The sequence below is a fragment of the Vulpes lagopus genome, chromosome 12, assembly GCF_018345385.1.
Source record: "Vulpes lagopus strain Blue_001 chromosome 12, ASM1834538v1, whole genome shotgun sequence".
NCBI lineage: Eukaryota > Metazoa > Chordata > Mammalia > Carnivora > Canidae > Vulpes > Vulpes lagopus.
Genome location: NC_054835.1, coordinates 37,718,347 through 37,741,605, shown reverse-complemented (window position 1 = coordinate 37,741,605; position 23,259 = coordinate 37,718,347). Strand labels below are relative to the sequence as shown.

The 23,259-nt window shown below is 55.7% G+C and overlaps 1 protein-coding gene across 6 annotated transcripts in view; it reads right to left on the bottom strand.

The window, feature by feature from the left end:
- Nucleotides 1-23,259, bottom strand: part of ARHGAP23 (Rho GTPase activating protein 23) — a 79,017-nt gene that overhangs the window by 37,237 nt on the left and 18,521 nt on the right. For 2 of the 6 annotated variants that reach the window (XM_041725301.1, XM_041725300.1), the window contains exons 2-6: nt 7,323-7,484; nt 4,638-4,683; nt 3,340-3,438; nt 3,069-3,147; nt 2,851-2,905 (exon numbers count right to left, since the gene is read on the bottom strand). In XM_041725301.1, the coding sequence (XP_041581235.1) occupies nt 2,851-2,905; nt 3,069-3,147; nt 3,340-3,438; nt 4,638-4,683; nt 7,323-7,484 (441 nt within the window). Of the gene's footprint in view, nt 1-777; nt 2,797-2,850; nt 2,952-3,068; nt 3,148-3,339; nt 3,439-4,281; nt 4,350-4,637; nt 4,684-7,322; nt 7,485-11,122; nt 11,329-23,259 lie in introns of those variants that run through there. The other 4 variants (XM_041725302.1, XM_041725304.1, XM_041725305.1 and 1 more) reach the window with 4 other exon arrangements.

Here is a 23,259-nt window from a genome sequence, read left to right as displayed (position 1 = left end):
TTTTCTGGGGTCCTTCCCCCACACTGGCCTCAGCTGCCTCCTTGCTTCCTGACATCCAGCAGTACCCACAGTCCCTCTGGCAGAGCTGGGAAACCCCACCAGAGACCAGTCAAGGTGGCCAGAGACAGAAAAAAGCCGACTAAGGGGTGTGTCCACAGTGGGGTGGGCTGGGAAAGCCCAGCTGTCCCTCTGTCCCTCCCCCAGGCAGGGAGCTGGGGCCTGGCTCCTGGGCCTCTGGAGTGAGGAGAAACTTGCCCATCTCTTGCTCCCTCTAGGCCAGGCTTAGGGGAGGGGCCAGACTGCCTAAGGGGCCCTGGGCCACCTCCTGCCACCCTAGGCCTGGAATCTGGCCCTGGGAGCTGAGGCTGACGCTGCATTGCTGAGGAGTGACAGGCCCAGTGCCCAGGCCCAGCCAAAAAAGGAGGCAGCCCCCAGGGACGGCGGCCTTGTGGCCCTGGCCTGGCCTGGCCCATGGGTGTGCAGGGGCCTATTGCAGGGTGAAGTATCAAAGGCTGGGAGGGTGAAACACACAGACACACTCACACATGCGCAAGCGCGTGCATGTGCCACACCACAAGGAGATACCGGAAAACACACACCCAAAGACACACACACACAACGAAACACAATGAGACACATACACACACACAAATAACTATACCTCCAGTCCCAGGCACACACATCATGTGCTGAAGACAAGTTAGACCACACCCCCCCACACACACACACACTCAGCCCCCTCCAGACCCACACACCCAGTCGGCAACACTCACATACCTCTCCCTCCTGCCATCCTGCCGGCTCCCCAGGCTCCCCAGGCTCCCCGCATCAAGGCGGTGGCGGTGGCGGCGGCAGCATCTCGGCCAGCCTCCGGCCTCCCAGGCTCCTTCGGGCTAACCCCCACTGACCACTGTGCTGGCCTAGCCTCCGTTCCCCCCCACACCCCCAGTCTGGGCTCCCAGCGCCTGCCCTCTGCCCCCACCGGCGCTCGTGCTCGTGCGCCCGCTCGCGCGCAAGCTCGCGCGCTCTCTCTCTCTCTCTCTCTCTCTCTCTCTCTCTCTCTCTGCTGGCGGGAGGAGGAGGAGGGAGGGGAAGATGGGTGTGGAGGGGCCTCGCCGCGTCGGCGGTGGCGTCAGCAGCTGCCGAGGCCCCATTGGCCCCCAGCTTTGGCTCCCAACCACAGGAATGCCTGGGCCCCACCCTCGGGCTGGCCCAGGGTGGGGGGCGGCAGCGGAGGGCCCCAGATGCTAACATCTGGAGCTGCCTTCCCACCTCAATCTCAAACCTCTCAGATCTCTAGAAAAGAGCTCAAGGCTGCTGCTCTGTCCCCACCCCTGTCCTCCTCCAGCGCTGGCTGGCGGTCACTCCCTCATTGCTTGCCTCGCCTGCGCCTGGGGGAAGCATACCCACAGGGCCTTGGAGACTTGCGGAGTTTGGGAGGTTTGCCAGTTCCTTCATCTCTCTGGGCCTCCAGCCTTACCTCCCCCTCCCCAGGAAGGACAAGGGGGACAATCCAGGTCAGAGGGCGGAGGTTCCCAGAAGGGCTCTGTGCCAGGCATGGCACTGTGATTACAGTGATTATGAGAGTGTGTTCAGGGCAGAAGCCAGCACGGCAGCTCCCAGGGCCTCCTGGGTTTGGCCCTCAGCCTCCCCCCCAGGGGGCCGTGACCTTGGGGGCAAGCAAGCTGGCATCTGGCTGAGACCCATGAGATCAGGAAACTGGACACTGGGCAGAGAGGACTGCCCTGGGCTCTGGGCCAGGACTGAGGTTGGGGTGCACAGAGACAGCATGTGTGTGTGCACATGTACGTGTGTGTCTCAGGGCACAGAGCCTGTGGGGCAGACAGATATACACGTTAGTGCTGGGTACCGCTCTGTGTGTGGTGGCCCAGGGCGAGTTCTGGGTGTGCTGATGCACCCAGGTGCGGGAAGGGGCATCTGGGGTATCACCATAGTGTAAGTTTTGGTTACTGGGCTGACATGTTGGGCCGGAGCATGCTGTGATGTCCGTGGGCATACGTGCCATGACAACAGAGAGTATCTGTAATATCAGCGAGTTTTCATATTGTGGTAAGAAGTCAGAGTCCGTGTGTTTTGACACCTCGTGGTATGTTGTGGGGAACTGAGACACTGAGGAACACGTTGTGCTATTTTGAGGTTTGTGTATGGTGATGCTTCAGTATGTGTGGGTATGTGCCCGTGCGCAGCACTGAGAGGTTGTTTGTGTCATGGCACATGACTGGTATGATATAGCTGGTTTACTGCATGTTATCACGTCCTGTAGTGTAGGGTGTGCTGGATGAAGGGTAGGTGCTGTGAGGTTATGTTGTGTGACTGTGTATCTAGCATGTTCTGCTAGCGTACCAAGTGGTTCATGGTATATTATATGAACAAGAGCACTTGAAGGTGGAGTGGGGTAGGGTGGGGTGGAATGTGCTGTGTGTGTGTATACATGTGTATGTGTGGACACATCTACAGGAGACATGCTCACTCAGGGCCAGGCAGGGAGGGGGTGTGGAGAACAGGCTCATGGGAGCCGACAAGAACATGCCAGTCTGGCAGGGCCCGCTGGGCCACCTCCTTCCAGATACCCTGGCAAGAATCCTGCCTGCCAAGGCCAGAGCCTCCCCCTCCCCCAGCATAGAGCAGCCCTGAATGAAGCAACAACCAGCCCCAGCCCAGGGATGGGCCTGGCATCCCCAGTTGGGCAATAGTGGGTTGGTGCTGCACCCCCTACACTCTTCTTTGCCTCCCAAAGTGTCCAATGTAGAAGGGAGGCCCAAGAAGAAGGGCTGTATCCTGCCCACAGGCCCCAGGGCCCTCCACCTCAGATAGCAGGGCAGGACTCACCAGCTGGAGGATATCCTCGTCCTTGGGCATGATGGAGAGCTCCAGAGTATCATCGCTACAGAGACAGGGCAGGGGGTCAGGCCAGGCTGAGGCAACAGGGTCTGGGAGAACAGGGATCCTGGTCGCCAGGGCACCCCCAGGGTCAAGGGGGTGAGGTGCAGGGACTCAGTAAGTAGGCTGGGAGCTATTACAGGAGAAGGGAGGCAGGGGGCGCTCACCTATTCTGGATCAGAGCTATGACCTGGGAGTAGGTCTTCCCAATGACGCTCTCCCCATTCACCTTCACCAGCCGGTCCCCTGGAGAAGAAGGGCAGGGTCACACGTGAGCAGGCCAAGGGGCAGCAGTAGCTTCTCCTGAGAACCCCTGTCTCAGGTATGGATGATGGTGCCAGGACAGGCGCTTCCCCAACACCCGGATCTGAGAATCCTATCCTTAACCAGAAGTACAACCAGAGAAGTACAATGAGCTGGGCCACTGGGACAGCTCACCTGTGCGAAGCCCCGCTCTATGGGCAGGGCCGTCATCCTTCACGTTCTTGACAAAGATGGTATCCATGGGCTCCAGGCGGTGGTGCCGGGGGGAGGGTCCTGGTGAGCATCAGCCAGGTTAGCTGGGGGTGGCCGCTGAAGGTCACACGCACAGCTATACACACAGGGGACACACACTCAGAGAATGATCACACTCACACAGACGCAAACATGGGTCCACACATTCACAGAGACAGGGATGCATTTGGAGGAGACAAAGGGACACAACCCTGGGAGAACAAAAACCCATGTGGACGAAAACCTCCACGGACATATCAAAGTCACTCCTCAGATGCCTCTCACGTCTTAGCACTCTGCCAGAAAGGAGACTTATAAGGAAGGACACATGTGGGCCTTGCCCTCCTGCAGCTGCCCAGCCAGTGGAGTGGACACCCACACATGCAGAACATCCATGCCCACAGACCTGGGGGAGCCGTAGAAAGGCCCTGCAGCTCCCAATCAATCCCCACACATCCCACCCTCCCCCTTGCCCAAGGTCAAGGGGGCTCTAAGCAGATGCCTAAAGATCCTGAGATGGACGCTTGCCTCCATGCGACATCACATGACACCCCAGCAATTATCCTCTGCTGCTGTCTCCATCAGAGAAATGGGCCTGTTCTAGGTCAGCTGGCTCTTGCCCTCACCCCCATGGGCCTCTGTGATGGGGACTCGGGAAGACAGTGTTGCCATGGCTTCCCAGGAGAAGCTCCAGTGGCAGAAAAAGAAGGCTGCCCGTCTTAAATACCCTGGGTGGCAGAAAGGGGCCCTCTGGCCTAGCAAGGGTGACAGCCAGGGGAGTTAGGCCCACATCTGAAAAGATAAAGACTTCAAGGCTCCCCTTATACCCAATAGAACCCCAGTGTCTCTGTCCCTGAGGACAGCCATTGGTCAGTTTCTTCCTACCACTAGCCCCCAGGCTCTGCAACCCTGTCTGTGCCTCAGTCTAGGCTGGGAGTAACTTCCAGGGGCAGGGGCCAGGTCTTAGAAAGGCCTCTGCTCTCCAGAGTGCCACCCCGAGTGTGAAATGAACAGGCCCAGAGGGAGAGAAATGTGAGAAAAGAAAAGTAGGGTCGAGAGAGAGAGAAAGAGAGAGAGCACAGATATCCAGAGTAGACACAGAAAAGAGAAAAGATGGAAAAAAAAGTCAGGGCCGAGGTTTGGGGATGAGGGACAATAAAATCCAGGCTGATTTGGGGTAGAGAGGGAGGACAGGCCCCAGCTCAGCCCCAGCCTTAGCACCCACCCTCACCACTCCTTACCTCCTCCTCCTCCTCCTCCTCCTCCTCGGCCTCCATTCTCTTCCTCCTGTGGGGGACAGAGAGGTAGGTGTGGGGCCTCTATCCAGCGATCAGCAGCAACACCCAGGCGGGCCCCTCAAGCTCCCCCACCCAGCAGCCTCCCTCTTATCTTCCTGCAACTAGCCCAGGACCCAGAAGGCGCGGGAGGGGTGTCAGCAGGGACATCAAGCCCCAAGCAATCTTCCCCAGTAACATGAACCCTCTCTCATGACTGCTGATCCCACAGCCTTGTATCTCAGCCATCTGAAAGCTCCCAATTCAATGGGGGGACTCATGACCCCTTCCCTTGGGGAGCTCAAAGCCCGATGGAGGAGGTTCCAAACATGCTAACTCACAGAGAGAATTCAGGCAGACACAGATAAGCAGGCAGGACAAGTGCAAACGGTGGCTATCAGCTCATAGAGAATGGAAGGGAAGGCCTGATTAGCACCCCTCTGGGGGAGGGGATTTTAAGGCATGTTTGGGGAGGGAGGGGGGAGGGCGTTGTGGAGGAGGGAAGGGGGTATGCAGGCACTGGGTGGGAGAAAAAAGCAAGCAATTGTGGGATTGGATCAGCTGAGCTGAAGGAGAAAGAAAGCAACACCAGCAAGTGACAGAAGCCAGACTAAAGCATCCGGGTGTGAAAGGAGAGAAAGAGGGAGCCAGTGAAGGTTCCTGGGTGGGAGAGAGCAGATGAGAAATACCAGTTAGGGAAAAGGAGTCTAGCATCTAGCAGAGCTAAGAAATGGAGTCCAGGAGCCCTACTAGGGAGGCATTAGGGATCATCCCAGTAGTTAGAGGGAGAGGACTGGATTTGGGGAGGAAACAGAAATGAGAGAAAGAGAAGAAGGTCAGAGAGACAGGACAGGGTAGCAGGATGTGGTACATTAGAGCTGGATGCGATGTTTGCTGTCATCTTATCTACTACTCTCCTGCAGACCATCCATTCTACAGCAGATGACGGGGTGTGACTTGTCCAAGGCCACTCAGGGATGGTAGCAGAACCAGGGCTGAAACCCAGGACTCTTTGGCACCCCAGCCGGGACACAAAGGCTGCTGGGCACTGCTGGAGAGCAGTCCCTTGGCCCCTGCCCTCCCCACATGGAGTGCGTGCCTGCTGATGTGAGCTGACAGCAGAGTGAGCTGGTGGCAGAGGCAGATGGATGCATTTAGATGGCTGAGCTCCCTGCGGGCTCCCAGCCCTGGGCAGTTTCTGGAAACGGGATGGAGCCTGTCCCTGCTCTGCCCTGCCCTGCCTAGGGTTTTCCAGTACCCCACAGGAGCGAGGTCTCTCTGAGACAGGTCCACCACCCAGCCTAGACCACTCGGGCTGCTTCTGCCCCATTCACCCCTCAGCAAGGTCCCCTGAGAGAAGGTAGCTGGGGCCAGGCAGAAGGGACATTCTGGAGTAAAAGAAAGGAAGGACTGGAGGTTCCAGGGCAGGGACCCAGGACGCTGGGGTCTTCGGGCTTCAAGGCTGAGGGGGTTGGGCCCCTCTCAGACACCATCACCCTCCACTTACACTCTGAAGCATGGCTGCAGCCAATGAGAAGAGTTCATGCAGGTACTCCCGGATTCAGACATGGATGAAGGTACACAGCGACATGTACACAAGATGCATTTCTACAGATACTCACATGCACATGTCCAGATAGACAAACATACATGCACATGACCAGTATACTGTGCACTCAACTGCACACAAAGAGAACCAAGCAAGTCCATAGACACAGGCCACGAAATGCAAGGCTTTGGTTCTCTGGCAGGTGGGACCAAGCTCCCCAAGGGAGAGCCCCCAACAGCTGATCCCAGCCCTGAGGGTAGGGGAGAACGGGGTTCATTGACTCCAAAATAAATCTGTCGCCTCCCCTGCTGGAAGAGAGGCAGGGGAGGTCTCAGAGCCCTCAGGGGGAGCCCTGGTTCCTGCCTAGAGCCCCCCACATCTTCCTGCATGCCTGCTTCACCTCCTTCATGGTCAGGGAGCCCCCCCCTGCCCCGGCCACATTGTCAGTTGGGCATAGCAGCCCTGGTTCCTGGTCTTGGAGAACCTGATATTTATATTAGGGCCAGAAGGGCTCTTAGGGGTCAAGGAGATAAATGCCCTCATGTTACAACAGGAGAAATGGAGCCCAGAGAGGCCTGAGAGGCCCTCAAGATCCACAGGGAATTAGGAGCTGCACCAGGATTGGAACCCAGGGCCCCCTTCTCCCAGCCTGGTACGGGCTGGGCCACTCCAGGAGAGTCCCAGAGGTGTGTTAGGACAGATTCTCCAGGAGTTCAGGCTAGGGAGGGGGCAACAAACCCAGCTCAGAAGCGGCCAAAGAAGACCAAGAGTCCTGGGAACTCCATTTCTCCGAGAAGGTTATTCACTTTCCAGAAGCCAAGAGTCTAGGGGTGGGCATGAGCATCCCGGCTCCCTCCAAAAGTTCCTTGCCCAGAACCATCCACTCTGCCCCTTCTCCTGGGAAGACCAAACCCAGGGTAGTTAGGGATCTTGTCCACAAGCATACAATGCATATGACCCAGCCAGGGCCATCTCTACCTCTCAGTGACCCTCCTCCCAGGCCACAGAAGAAAGGCTATGGAGGGGTCGGTGTGAAGGAATTCCCCCTCGCCCCATTAAAGCTTCCTTAGGACAGGGCAGGGCAGTGGGCAGGTCGGGTGTACCTTCAGGCTACAGTGCACGGCTGACTCTGGCGGGTACACGATGAAGTGGCGCAAGGTGAAGCCAAAGCCATCCTGGAGACTTTTGTGCAGCAGCAGTGTCCGCGGCCCTTGCCAGGGGAGGGGGCGCCCAAGGGAGCACCCATCTCTTGGGCCCAGTGGCAGCTGTGGGAGCACAGGGAGACAGGGCTGAGTGGCCGTGTGGCCCACACTTCCAAATCTGCACATTGCCTCCTACAGCCAGGAGGGACAGGGGCACGGGGTGAGGTGCATGGGCCCTGAGGTTCCAGGCCCTCTCCTGTGCTCCTGACCTCCTTCTTGCCCCCTTCCTTCCTCTCCCACCTTCATTAGCCCAAAGCTGCTTCTTTCTTTCCCCTCCCTCCCCTCATGACACCTTTGCCTCCAGGGAAACAATTCCCTGCAGCCAGCCAAGTATTTTCATTCAGATCAGTTTGGCAAATGTTTGCTCAGCACCTACTGTGCTCCGGAAGCTGGACACACAGCCTTCTTGCCTGGGAAGTGTCTGCTGCCATCTGAGCTCATCCCTGCCTGCCGCACAATCTCACACACCGACACAGACACACTTCTGCGGACACGGACACATCCACACACACTCCTGCAGACAGAACACACCATACACCCAGACAAGCACACTCTGGTGCAAAGGTGCACCCAGACGGACACGCCAATGATTATACACATGCACACTTATGTAGACAAACATGCGTATGTCACACAATCACACCTAATCAGTCACACACAGACACATGCACACAGCACATGCAGCAGACATACAGACACACATGCACAGACAGACTGGCACACACGCATCCTGCAGGAGCAGCAGCAGCAACAGGTAAGGGCCTAGAGCCATGAGGGAGCGGACTGGACATCAGACAACTGAAGGCTGTTCAAACTGACTTCCAGAGGCTCCGGAGCACAGCCAGAGGCATGGCTGTTCGCTGGATCTGAGAGGGGAACAGGGGCGGGGGGTGGAGGGAGAGACACTGCTGCGCTCTGGCCCTACCAGATGGAATGCCTAGGATTCCCCAAGATGATATGGCAGAAGATGTCTGAAGACTAGGGTCTGGGGGCACACAGGTCTGCTTCTGGGGCAAGAGGGGGAGAGACGCCTCACTTCAGGTCCCCTGCTCAGATGCAGAGAGGGAAAGCGGGTGATAGAAGGGTGACGAAGAGCTGCATGCCCAGGGAGGCGAATAGCAGATTGGCAGAGCAGGAAGACAGGGTAGGCTGCCTGGTGAAAAGCCAGGATGCCTCCCTAGGGGCTCTTTAACCCACAACCTCAGGCATCCACACCTGAGGACTCTAAAATCTGAACCTCAGAGGGCAAAAAGGTCCTACCACCCCACCCTCAACAGTCCTCAACCTCTTCACTCCTCCTTGGCACCAGGCGGGAGTCCTCAGGGGTGGGGAGTGGGGGGAGAAAGGCAGGCTGGGTGTAGAGGGAAGAAGCCCACCAGCTCTGGGGTGAGGACTCCCCCCAACCTTTGCCACTCAGATGACTTGATCCTAAGACGTTCCTTCGTGTATCCATTCCCCAGCCTGTTCACATTTCTGGTGGAAGGCAGCCTTGGGCCCAGCCCTTTGCTAGGGATTTCTGTGTGGGGTAGAGATTTCTAGGTGGCACAGTGGTCAGAAAGGCTTGGGAGAGGGGGTGTATCCTCACATCTTCTGTATCCAAAAGATGAAATAAAAACATGACAGAGGCAGTAGGTTTGCTTCATGTAATCCCAGCAAACATAGCTAGGTGGAAGGTACAGGAGGCCAAGCGAGGCCCCGGCCAGGGAGACCAACCTAATCATATCTGTCTGGAAAGCTACCAGATGTGGTTGTGAATGCACAGTCTCCTGAAGGGTCTGAGCAAAAACTGGGTGCTCCCTAGTCCGGGAGGCCTTGGCTGAGATTCCAGCCTGGGGCAGGAGGTCCAGTGATAGCCCTTCGGCTCCTTCCACTTGTGGCTATAGTACAGCCAGTTCCACTGAGCCCCACACCACCCCCCAACCCCAGGGGTCTGAAGAGTCCAGAGGAGAAACTTCTCTGGGAATTCTGCTGAGGTCTGAAATCCCCTGGATTTCCTATCTCTGCTGACCTGGCAAGGAACTGATCAGGGAGGGGAGAGGGCCTGGGGGAAGCCCCCTGACTGCTGCTACCAGAAGCCCCTGCTCCTCCCCAGTGTGGGCTGCCTCCCCTGAACGCCCTCTGCCCCGGCTCAGAGCTGAGAGGCTGTTTGCAGGGCCCATTGTTTTGCTGGTGTCCTGGATTAAGGTTTAAGCCACCAGCTGCCCCAGTGATGAGAAGTGGCTGGGACAGGTCCCCGCACGCCCCCCACCCCTCCTCCAGCACACATCCTGCCTGGAGCTGCCAGCTGCCTTGCCTTGGGGGTGCCACTCTCCCAGGGCCTGGCTGTAACCCAGGGCAGGCCTTCTTCTCTCAGGTCCCCCCTTGGCCCAAGCAGCACCCCCACCCTTATCTCTGCCTCTCCCTTTCCTCCTTTCCTTCCTCCCAGTCTCCCTTCCCCCATCCCTTCCAACCAGCTCCTGAGAATGTCAGGGTGGTAATCCCCCTGCCACAGCTACTATACCCCTGCCTGAAGAGGAGACACCACAGTCCCCATCAACTGCTAGATTTGGCAGCTCGGCTCCCCTGTGGGAAGTTCTTCTTTGATTTTAACCTCAATCCTTCATGTTACTATGCTCAAATTTCCTCTCCTCCCCTCTGTCCTGGGACAACACTGGGTCTGGCTCTCATCTTGACAGGGAGGGAGGTGATAGACACAGAAACAGAGAAGGAGCCAACAATGGGAACAGAAAGGTGACTAGACTGGGAAGGGGTTTAGCTCACACACCTCCCTAAATCTGCTTCTCTGGGGTAGGCACAGAGACAAGGGGATGGAGATGGAGAGGCTCAGGGGACATGGGGACATCACTGATTACCATCCTCCTAGCCCAGATCTATCTCCAAATGTTCTCAGCCTCATGTCAGGAAAGAAAGAGACATCCAGAAATGCCAGCTGACGGTGGGAAGAGGGCAGATGGCCCCAGGGCCACAAATTAGAACTAGACACGTGGTGGGTTAGCAACACCAGGAACCAGAACCCAGGAGTCCTGCTCCTCCCCCCTAGGAGCATAAAGAGGTCATTGCAGGGAGCACAGCGTTCATGCTGGGCATGGTTCCCACTGTGACTCACGCCCTACCAGCCCGGTCGATCCCGGACATCAGACACACTGTCCCCACCCCCTATCTCCAGCCCTGTCAGTCCTCACCCCAAGATCACCCATTACCTGCCACCTCAGCCTCCTTTGCCCACTAGGAAACCCTTGTGTGCCCCTGTGCCCACGGCCCCTACCGGGAGAGGGTAGCGTGGTACCCTCCACTCCACTTACTAAGACCCTTGCCTGCCTCTGACTCGGGCTCCCTGCCCAGCAAAGTCCTCAGGATTCCAGGCCCCAGCATCTATTCAAACAACCCTGGTCCCTTCTATCCTTCCACTGCGTATAAACCAAGAAGTCTGAGGCCCTAGAGGCCGTCACTCAGACTGGGGAGCCTCTTCCAGCCCCGGGAAAAGCTCCCGGCCACAACCTGCCACCCTCGCCCGCATCTCTCCAGCTCCTCACTCACTCCGCGCTTGGGGGCATGGGTCCCTTGGGGGCATGGGTCCCGGGACACAGGGCGCACTCAACTCCAAGACCCCAGGGAGCCGGCGGCCTGACGCCACCCGCCTCGAGGAGGCCCCCCCCTGCCCTGCACCTCCACCCCGCCGGCCCGCAGCCCGCGGCTCTCACCCTGGCGAGGCGCGGCCCGGGCGCGCGGCGGTCGCTGTGGGCGAGGCAGGGCAGCCAGAGGCAGCGCGGCTCCGGGGCGCTGCAGTCCACGCCGACGGCGCGTTCCCAGCGCCAGCCCCAGGCCCCCGCGCGCTCCACGCGCCACACCGCGCTGCCCACGAGCGCCGCGGCCGGAGGGGGCCCCCGGGCCCGGCCGCCGCCCCGGCCCCAGTGCGCCGCGGGCCGGGCTTCCGGAGCGGGGCGCGCCGCGCGGGGGCCCCCGGCTGTTCCTCGGCGCCCCGCCGGCGGCGTCCTCGGCCCCCCGGGTGGCGGCCGGGCCCCGGGGGCCCCCGCCCGCCCCCCGGAGCCGCGGGCACGGGGCCCAGGGGCCCCGAGGGGACGGCCGGCCCGCGCGGACGGCGGCAGGACGGCTGCAGCAGCTCCGCGCCTCCCGCGCCTCCCGAGCCTCCCGGCTGAAGGCGCCTGAGCCCGGACACGCCGGCGAGTCGCGCAGGGCAGACGCCTCCCCCTCCGGGGCGGCCCCTGTGCGCGGCCGCCCCCATCCCACACACACACCCACATGCACGCGGGAGGCCCGATACAGCGCCCCCGCACAGCCACACGCGGCACACTCTGCACACGGGCGCGCGCACACTTTCACCCTCCCACTCGCGACGAAAACTCACGATGCACCGGCCCTTGTACTCGACGGCACACACGCACATCCAGCCTCACGTGCCTGCGAAACACACATTCACTCCAGCACATATGTTCCTCGCATGGATGCACACATGTAAACACACACCGTCTCCACCCTATGCAGACCCACACCACACCCACACACATCTATACACCTGATATTCTCACATCCACACACACACACTCACTCTCCCTCTATCCACAGACACTACATAAACACACTATTCCCCTCACATATACATTGTGTGTGGACATCTTTCCATATGCATACACACTTTGGACACCCTCCCATGCATATATGGTCCACACACCCCAAAGAGACACATTTGTGAGCATACCCACTGTGTCCCTAAAAGCACACCAAATCCCCTGGTACCCACCCATACACTCCCCACATACCCACAGAGATACCCATGAAGCCAGCTAGATGACATGCACACATTGCCCAGGACATGTACACATTGCCCGGAACACACACTCCATACATTGATGGTGTACCTCCTTGGTTCACACACACACATAACACCCCACACCAGAGTTATGATATACCCTAACATTGCAGGTGGAATCCCCACCACCACTTGTAGGGAATTGTGACTAACCCTCTTCCCCAGGACCCCCCTGCCCATTAGTTCCACCCAGAGGGGCAACGACCAAGCTGACAATGGGCTCCAACCTGGCCACCCCCCTCCCGCAGCATGTGAGTCAGACAGGAAGCTCATGTTGATGGCAGACCCTGCCTGCCTCCCTTCCTGGCGGTCTCTTCCCAGGCCCCTTCCCGGGTGGGGCCTTGGCTAGTAGGTGTGTATTTGCCACCACCATTTCTATCTCGTCTGACTGTTCACAGTGTGCTTCTCCCCACAGCCACTCACTGTGGCCCAGGGCCCCTGCTATGACCCAATATTCAGGGAAGGCAATGGAGGCCAAGAACACTCAGCTTGTTTTGGCAGCATGGAACTCCAAGCCCAGATCCCCTCATTCCAACTTTGTATCTTATATCCAAATTCTAGCCAGAAGCCAGAGAAGGGAGGGGGAGCAACTGTAGCCCACCCCTGCTCCCAAATTTAGGAGTTCAGGGAGGAAGAGCCATAGGGCTGGGCCCTTGAGGGGCAGCCACCAGAAGGGAGAATCCTGCAGAAGGGGTACCTCCCTCTGCCCGCCCCCATCCCATCACCTGTGTCCTCTACAAGGACAGCCACAGGGATGGATTGTGGTGGACTGAGTCGGAGGCAGAGGTAGGGGCACTAGTGGACTACAGGGCTGGGTAGGAGCAAGGGAGGGAGAAGGAAGGGAGGAGGAAGGGTGAGGGTGAGGCAGGCGAGTGGGGGCCAGGGAGCCAGGGAGCGGTTTTGTTCTCCTGCTTCCTGTTTGCCGCTTGCTGGGCCCCCTGTACAAGAGCTGGACCCCCACCCCCACCCGGGCGGAAGCCAGACGGGAAGAGCAAGGCTGCCACCAGCGCTGAGTCAGGAGGGCTTAGGGGCAGAGTAGGAAAGAACTGCAGTCAGGAGGAGCAGAGACCAGGCATCTCCATTAGCACTCTGACTCCTGCCCCTCCATCACTAGAAAACCAAGGATTCTGGGTCAGGCCCACTCCTGCCCTTGCCTGCCCTGTGCCTCCCTATCAAGCCCCCGCCAAGATCAGGCCTTCAGAGACCAGCTGGGAGCTCCACCAAGCTGTTCTCAGCTATGTCAGACTCCAGACTCTGTGGCCCCAAGCAGAGGGCAACGTCCATAGGGATGTCCTTGTTCAGAGTCTGGCCTGCTCTCCCAGTAAGCAGCCAGTAAAGTCCTTCCAGCTGCCTGACTTCCTTTCCTCTTGCTGCCAATGCAGCCCCCTGCTTCTGAGGAAGTGGAGTGACTCTCCCCTCTCGTGCCCCACGGAGCCTCTCAGGGCCAACAGGTGCTGCTGTGGGTCTGGATCAAGAATCCACTTCCCTCGAAACTGCTGAGGTTTCTGAGAGCTACAGGGAGGGGCGAGGCCGAGAAGCAGCACAGGGTTTCTGTGTTCAGAGACCTAGGAAATGATAAACCCTGTATGATGTCCACTTCCTGCCCTCTAACCTGGCTGGGCAGCAAGGGGGGACCAGGCTCTTCCAACCCAAATGTGCACTTTCTCCACGCCACCTCTTTTGCCCAGCCACCTCTATAGGGATATCAGGAGAGGGGTGCACACAGTAGGGCCTTGAAGGTTGTACAGAGTTTGAATAGATGATTCTACAGGCCTGGGGAGCCTCTCAACCCCCTCCCCCATTTCCTCTGGGAAAGGAATGTGGGGTGGGTCCTAGAGGGTGGGGGGGATGGGGCCCAGGGCTGGGAAATACCAGGCGTTGCTGAGATTCTATTCCAAGCCTTCCTGCCTCGTGTGAGTCCTCCTCCCCTACACCCTCCCCAGCTTCCTCCCCCCAAATCAGGAATTACCCCGCTGAGCAGTCCCTCCCATCATCCTCTAGTTTGACCAGCTTGCAAAATCCATTCAACTTTATCTTGCTAAGGGTCCCTGGGGCAGGGCTTGGGGGCTGTACTTCCAAGGGGAGGGCATCTAGTCTTCCTCTTTCCAAATGAGATAATCATTCTTTACTGTTAGAAAGCACTTTCACTGGATTTCATGTGGCCCTTACCCTACCCAGTGCTATCCAGGGATTGTTTTATACCCATTTTTCAGATGTAGAAACTGAGACCCAAGAGGGCAAGTGCCTAGCTCAAGATGTCACTTTTACTAAGCTGACACTCTATCTCAGACTAACTCAGATCTCTTTCTGTTACCCTCTTGTTTATCCATTCAACAACTGTGACTGGAGTGCCTGCTATGAGCCAGGAGCCAGGCCAGGGGCTAGGACACACGTGGGAGAATAAGACAAGTACACACCTTGCCCTCGGGGGCACTTAAATTTCTACTAGCATCCCAGCTCCTGAAACCTTCAGGGCTCCCCAAATTCCAGATTCAGGTCTGAGCCAGCTGCCTCCACTCCCACCAACAGATAGCCCCACAAACCAAGGGAGTTCCTGTGCTAGGGGCTCGGGCCTCTTCTATGAGGAGACAGTTTGTTTGACGGTGGGGTCAGAGGCCTTCCAGGTTAGACCTCCAACAAGAGGGTGACCTGGGCTGTAGAAGCGGAAGACTGCAGGGCCAGCCTGACAACCAGGGACTGGGAAAGAGGAGGAGAGCATCCTGGGGCCCAAGGGTCAAGGCATATAAAAAGAAAAGCAGGGGCGCCTGGGCTGCTCTGTTGGTTAGGCGTCTGACTCTTGATCTCTGCTCAGTTCTTGATCTCAGGGTCATGGGGTTGGGCCCTGCATCAGGCCCCGCACTGGGCCCCACATGGGCTCCATTTCTCTGGCTTTATTGGTAAGCTTCCTCCCAGAATGTAGACCCCCAAACCACATGACAAACAATGCCTCTACTCCAAAAGAATCATCCCACATTTATGACTCTCTGACAGGTCCCATATATTCATCACGTACTACCAAACATGTACCCATAACCACCCCACAACCTCACATACAGACAGTAAATCTACCGCCAGTCCCCATCCATCCCAGGCATGCGGGCAATGTGATACCCAAGGCATGCCCTTCCAGCCCACGCCTGGGCCTCTGACCCCTGCCCCAGTCTCTCAGCTCAAGGGCTGCCTCCCCCAGGCCTCCTCCACCCCTTTGCCCCATTCAGATGCCTGGTTCCCAGCACCACTTGTGTGCAGTCCTGGCATGCCCTAACAGGCCAAGCTGATGAGCCGGCCAAGCAAGCCTGCGTCTCTTCAACTAACTCAATGTGCCATAACCCTGCGTCACTGGGAGCCCGGGTAGCCCACTCAGACTGGCCTATGGGGCAGAGGGTGGTCCAAAGGGTCTTTCCAGACTCCATGCTCTTCCCATCCAGAGCCAATCTTGCCCTGAGTTGGGGTGTTTGTGAAACCCTCCTCTCTCACTCTCAAACTGGACCAGAGCCAAGGAAGGCTGGAGGAGGAAAGGGAGGAGGAAGCACTTGCCCTGCCAGGAGTCCTACTGCCGTCTCAAGGAGGGATCGTCTCAAGGATCGACACAATCTCAGCAGTCAGAATCCCTTGGTTATTCCAAAGAGAGCATGGCTCAGGGGGTTGCATATGGGCTCTGGAGTCCTCTGGAGTCCTCAACTTCAGAATCTGAGCCCAACCTCTACCACTTCCTGGCTGTGAGACCTTGGGCAATTTACTTAACTTCTTGGAGCTTCTGTTCCTCACTAATAAAATGTGTATGACACTCATTTCCACCTCATAGGTTGTTGGGAGAATGAAGTAATTTAAAGGAAGTCTTTAGCACAGGTCCTGAGCACATAGTAAGGGTTCAAGAAATGCAAGCTGGGTTCAGGGTGATTTTTTTTTCTTTACAAATTTTTTTATTGAGGTATAATTGACACACATATTAGTTTCAGGTGTGCAACCTAATGATTCACTATTTGTATATATTGCAAAATGATCACTACAATAAGTCTACTTAACATCTATCACCACACATAGTTACAGAAGTTTCTTGTGATAAGAACTTTTAAGATCGGGTCCTTGGGTGGCTCAGTCGATTAAGCATCTGCCTTCGGCTCAGGTCATGATCTCAGAGTCCTGGGATGGAGCCCTGCATCTAGCTCCTCTGCTGAGCTAGGAGTCTGCTTCTTCCTCTCCCTCTACCCTGCCCCTTGCTCATTCCTTCTCTTTCTCTCAAACAAATAAGTAAAATCTAAAATAAAAAGAACTTTTAAGATCTTTCGCAACTTTCAAATGTGCAATTCTGTATTATTAACTATAGTCATCATGTCCTACATTACATCCCTGTGACTTCTTTATTTTTTTTTCTTTATTTTTTTTTCTTTATTTTTTTAATTACTTTTTTAAAGATTTTATTTATTTATTCATGAGAGACACAGAGAGAGAGAGTCAGAGACACAGGCAGAGGAAGAAGCAGGCTCCATGCAGGGAGCCCAACATGGGACTCAATCCCGGGACTCCAGGATCATGCCCTGGGCCAAAGGCAGGCGCCAAACCATTGAGCCACCCAGGGATCCCTCTTGTGATTTCTTTATTTTATAACTGAAAGTTTGTACCTTTTGACTTCCTTCACCCATTTTGCCAGCCCCAAGCCCCTGCCTCTGATCACCAAATTTGTTCTGTGTGTCTTTGCTGTTGTCCTTGTTTTTAGATTCCATATATAAGTGAGACTATAAAGTACTTGTCTTCCTCTGTTTGACTGATTTCACTTAGCATAATGCCCTCGAGGGCAATGCAAGCTGTTCTGATTGTTTCTGGATCTTCACATTCTCTCACACCCAGCCACACTCACAATCAGACTTGCATGTGTACACACAATCACAACTCAGCCATGTGTACACAAGGACACCTTAACACAGGCAGACACTCACGGAGGTCTGCGCAGACCCAGCTGAACCCATTCACATGGGCATCACCACCACCTCCCACTGCCAGCCCCCTACAGGCTCCCACATGCCCCAATCTCCCCAAGCAGTCAGGCAGGGAGGCATCATCAGAAGGCCCCATTTCCATAGCAGAACTTTGACCCTTTGGGAGTGGGGAAGTCGGCAATATGAGACCTGGTAAGCAAGGAACATGGAGAAGGTGCCAGGCTGGCAGGGCCTCCACCCTGCTGGAGAGCCAGGCCCCTCCTCAGGGACACCAGAGAGAGGGGAGACTAAAGAGCGTCTTTTCTTATGGTGGGAAATGAACACTTTCAGAAAAGGGTGAGTCTGGAGCCAGCCACAAAGTAAACAGCAGGGCCATTGCCCGGGCAACCACAGGCTGGTGTGGGACAGAGCCCACCACAAGTCCTCTCCACCCCCTGATTTACTCCACTCAGCAGGCCTGGCTGTCTCAGTGCATGCCCTCCATGTATCCATTCAGGTGTCTGGGCCCATCTGGGACTCCTCAGAGGAAGAGGCTAAGACTCCTCCATCAGACTAAGGGGCTCCCTGAGAGCAGACAGGGGTTTTGTTCTTGTGTTTTATGTTTTCATCCCGTATCAGTCCAGGGTCTCCAAGAGGTCATGGCCCGTGTCTTTCCCCTCAGATTGGAGACTGCTCAAGGGCATGGCCTGAGTCTCCCAATTAGCCTGAGAGCTTCCTAAGGACAACTTTTCAGAAATGGATTTGTACAACTAGAATGCCTTGTGCTCTGTAGGCTCTTAAAAATTATTTGTTAATGTTAAAGATGTGGAGAAATGGGAACCTGCATGCTTTGCTGTTGGAATGCAAAATAGTGTCATTGCTGTGGAAAACAGTATGGCAGGTCTTCCTAATTTTTAAAAATATTTTATTTATTTATTTGAGAGAGAGTGTGTATGCAGAGTGAGAGAGAGAGAGAGAGAGAGAGCACAAGCAGAGGAAGGGGCAGAGAGAGAAGCAGATAGACTCCCCGCTGAGCAGGGAGCCTGATGTGGAACTCCATCCTAGGACCGTGGGACCATGACCTGAGCCAAGGGCAGATGCTTAACCAACTGAGCTACCCAACGCACCCCAGGTCTTCCTAAAATTAAACAGAATTACTGTACTGGAGAGAGCAATTCTGCTTGTCTCCAAAAGAAGTGAAAACAGGGACTCAAAGCAGTATGTGCAGGCAGCCCCAGTGGCTCAACTGTTTGGTGCCACCTTCGGTCCAGGGTGTGATCCTAGAGACCCAGGATCGAGTCCCGCGTCGGGCTCCCTGCATGGAATCTGCTCCTCCCTGTGTCTGTGTCTCTGCCTCTCTCTCTCTCTCTCTCTGTGTGTCTTTCATGAATAAATAAATAAAATCTTTAAGGAAAAAAACAGTATGTGCACACCCACATTCATGACAGCATTATTTGCAATAGCCAAAAGGTGGAAACAACCTGAATGTCCCCTGATGCACAAATGGATAAACATAATGTGGTATATCCATACAATATAATTTATCTGGTCTTAAAAAGAAAGGAAATTACAACACGATGAACCTTGAAGACGTTATGCTTAGTGAAATAAGGTGGGAACAAAAGGAGAAATGTTACATGATACTGCTTATACGAGCTATCTAGATTCACAGAGACAGAATAGAATGGTGGTTGCCACTGGGAAAGGGGGAAGTGAGTGGTTGTTTAATGGGCAGAGAGTAGAAAAAGTTCTAGAGATGGATGGTGGTGATGGTTGCATACAATGAGAACATACTTAATGCCACTGGACTTTCCACTTAAAATGGTAAATTTTACAGTATGTGTGTTTTACCACAATTTTAAAAAATGGCAAAGTCCTATTCAAATTCAGATTTAAAGAACATTGTTGCCAGAAGATGAGACAAATGAACAGGTCTTCCAGTGGGGCCTGGAGCAGACCTTCTTCACAGAGGTTGCCCAGAGTAGCTGGGTGCCTCCTGTCTGGAGGGCCTTTCCCTCCCACCCCTCTCCATTATGCTTTCTCAGAGTCCCTTTTGTCATCTTTGGGGTCCTATGAGTTCCTGAATAGGAGGAGCTCTCAGGCTTCCAGGGGAGTCTGAACCTTGTCATTGATGAGGACCTACCTTCTGGACCCATGGAGGCCCAAACTCTTGGCATGTCACACCCAATGCATCAGGACCTTGGAAGAATTTCCCTAGCAAAAGTCGTGCTAACTGTGGGGTTGCCACCCCCTGAGGCCTCACCCCCTCAGCACACACGTCTGTTCCAAGCCTACACACCACCTGTAACACATACACGCACGAGGGTGTGCACGCAGAGGCAAGTCCCTGTTCTCAAATGCTTTCTCATACACACACTCCAAGAAAAACATGCCTACACACCGAAGAGTGTACATTTTTGTCAGAGATGCAAGGCAGGTCCCGTGTGCAGCAGAGCCCCCTGCTGGCCCAGGTCAGGCACACTTATCTTTCTCACAGCCCAGAGTGGGCAGGGTGCCCTCATTCCCTCCACTCCACCTCTCCCCACTGCATTCCTAAGTCCCTCAGCCCAAAAACAGGTCCCAGGACCACCACTCCCCATCTCCTACAGAGGAGCAGATTCTCTGCAGGAGGACAGGGTGACTTGAGACCTTAGGAAGGGTCTCCTACTGGAAAGAGGCCAGGGCCCTTTTTCAGACTAGATCATATTCAGGGTAGTTATTTCTGGAGGCAGGAGAATATTTGCAAGGACTCTGCTCCAAAGTTACATCCATTCTCCTACTCCACACTGGACAGTTCATTTCAGAAGAGACTGAAAGAGAACTCTGGGAGTGGCTCTTCCTATGGCCCCACACAACACTCTTCAGAAGTTCTTCCTGTGGTCCGACCACCTGAGCGGAGACAACAGGTGTACCCACTGGGTTTCTCTCAGGGGAGAGCTCAGTCCTAGTCAAGCTGAGACCACATCCCCTCCCAGGGCAGGTCTCAGCAGATTCCGAAAGTCTCCCCCAGGGTACATGGGGCTCCCAGCAGGGAGAGGCTCTCAGCCCCACCCCTGAAACCACCCACCCCCTCACCCCAGGCCCTGCCCAACCTGCACAGGTCATCCCTTCACCCAGCCTGTGAGCTGAACCTCTCCCTAATCCAGTCCATGATGCCCCAGAAGCAGCTGGAAGGGTGGAGGGGATGGTGGCTCTGTAGGGACAAACAACCTCCCTTGGCTCTTGCCCATGGGGGAGCTGGGATGCTTTCTGGGCTGGGCTCTGTGGTCAGAAGACACATGGCATCGCCTTTGGCCTCAGATCATATTCTCACCAGCCTGCCTGGCCCCAAATTTGAGACATGGTAACTATCACAGCAGTAATTAAGATCAAACCCTTACTATATGCCAGGCATTCTGCACATGTATTCTCTCATTTAACAGCAGAGCAGCCTCTTGGGACAAATGTGACACATACCCACTCACTACTCTGGCCCTTTGGACCCCCCACCCTGTCTGGTACAAGGTAGGGAATACTTAGTACAGAGGCATTGAAGGGTGGGAGACAGGAGGCAGTGAGAGATTGCTGTCCTAGCATGAAGGTTAATTGGGAGAGAGCATCACACTTGCCATCGATACTGGCCCTTCCCCTTTCCTGGGCTATGTGACCTCCAGGTCAGTCAGGTTTTCTTACTTCTTCAGCTACAAAATGAAGGTAGGGATAGGAGCCTGACAAAGTTGCTGGGAAAGCACTCTGGGAACCAAGAAATGGGAAGTTTTATGGCTTACAACCCTATATTTCACTCATCAGAGTGTGCCCTGCTTCCCAAATGTCTCCTGAGTCTACCCACTTCACCACTTTACCATGTCCATCACTCTGTTCCAAGCTGCCATCACTCCTCTGGTCCCTGACAGTCCAGCCTCATTGTTTTAGTTATGACCACCAGGCCCTGTGGGATGCTTCCAGGCTTCATACCCACTACACCCCCCTCCTCTGTGTTCTGCTACCCTGGTCTACTTCCAGTTCCTTTAGGGTCTAGGAACCTTTCCAGCCGCAGGCCCTTTGCACATGCTGTTTCTGGAATGCTGTTCTCTCTTCCTCAGCTCTCTCCCTGCCTAAGCAAACCACACCCTAATTAATTCCTTTCCACCCTGTAGTTCTAGCAAAAAAGCCACTTCCCCAGAAACACCTCCTCTGGGTCCCAGATTGGGTCAGGTCCCCATGTACCAACTCACATCACTCTTGAATTAGTGTCTATGTATTTATGAGTGTGCTGGGCACACTGTTTCTGAAAGGGAAGGAATAAATGAAACTCTCTTTAGAGGGAGACCCCATTGGCCAGAACCCTGTCTCCAGGAGGAGTCTATCTGGGGCAGGGGCTGCTTCAGACCTTTGGTCATCTTTTTGTACCCTTTTCCTCAGTGGGAACTGGGTCCAGAAAGTGGGGGTGCTGCAATAAGGGAGTAAGGGGTGGGGAGAAAAGGGAAGCTGCTCCAATCCCCTTTTCAGGGCCCTCTGTCCATCCTCACCCCCAGCCCACCTGGCCAGACCCTTGTCCACCCAGGCAAGGCTGGCCCCCTACATCCACAGATCTCTCTCCCTCTCCCCCATCTTCCTCCAGGTCTCAGCTTGACTGTTAAGGGAAAACTTCCTGATCCAAGCTAAGGAACTTGCCAGGGTCCTGCAGCTAGTGGCTGCTCTGACTCAAGCCCAGGTCTGTTTGCGGGCAGAGCCCAGGCTCTTAGCCACCTCATTACATGCCTCATTACTACCAGTTTCTCCCTCGAGGCCAAGCCAAAAGACACGCCCCCTCTCCCGGCCTCAGTTTCCTCTTGGGGATTGGACCACCTCTAGATTTCTGGAAGGCTGACGCAGAAGTCGAAGGTGGGGGAGGGAAGAGGCAGGGACAGGAGCGGGTGAGCTATAGGAGGGAGGAGCGCGGAGGGGCGGCAGCCTCCGGCCAGCCAGACGTGAGAAACGCCAAGTATGCGAACTACGCCAGCCCGAGCTATGAATAGTGCGGCCAGGCTGGCAGCCCAGGTCTGCCCAGCCCGCCCGGCAGCCCCCAGCCCCAGCCCGCCCACGCCAGCCCTGCACCCGGGGCCAGACGTTCGGCGGGGGCAGGGGAGGCGCGCTGGGGAGCGGGGGTGGAGCCACGGGAGCGAAGGGGCGTGGTCATGCAAATAGAAGGCAAATAGAGAGCAGTGCGCCCATCTGATTGGCTGGTCTTGGCAGGTCTGGGAACCGGAGCCGAAGGGGCAGTCCACGGGAGGCGGTGGCCACGCCCAGCGCCGAGCCCGGCCCCTGCTCACACCCGCTTCCACCCTGGCGCCTGGAGGTCCTTCAGGTCACCCCGTGGCTGGTATCCCACTGATGCAGTGCCTCCAGAGGAGGCCTCTCACCCTGTTCATAGGCCCTATGAGGCTCTGCCGCCTTAAGACACCGACCCTCCCACCCTAGAGCCAGGTCAGCCCCGCTCTCTTGGAGCTCACCTGTCTGACAGATGGCTGGCACTTGGAAAATTTACAGTGGCTCCCTGGCCTGCCTCTGGACACCCTTTGCTCATCAGTGAGAGAGCACACTGGCCTAGGGGCAGAAGACTCAGCCCCTGGCCTAGTCCTGCCCTTGTGTGTCCCTAAACACGTCAGTCAACCTCAGAGCCCAGCCCCTAGTCTCATTCTGAGACTATTGACTGTCACTGAGGATGAGGGAGTCAAAGAGATCTAAGATTGGGTCCCAGCTGTGCGACCCAAGTCAAGTCTCTTCCCTCTCTAAGCTTTTGTCTTCTCAGTTGTAAATGGGGCCCTTTAGAGGACTCAGTGTTGAGTGCTTGACACATAAGAGTTGCTGAACAAATCTGAGCTCAGTACTCCACAGAGGCCTTTTTTTTTTTTTTTTAAATGAAACCATCCCTGATTTTATGAAGAGACAGGCATGCAGCAAATAAAGAGGCTATAAAGCATAGTGTTCAAACATTCCTAAAGAGAATTCAGAGGAATCTGAGTTTGAACCCCAACCTGCCCACTTCTTAGCTCTGTGTCCTTGGACTAGTAACTAACCTCTCTGAGTTTTTTATAATTAAAAAACAGAAATAATCTATTCCTCATGGAGTTGT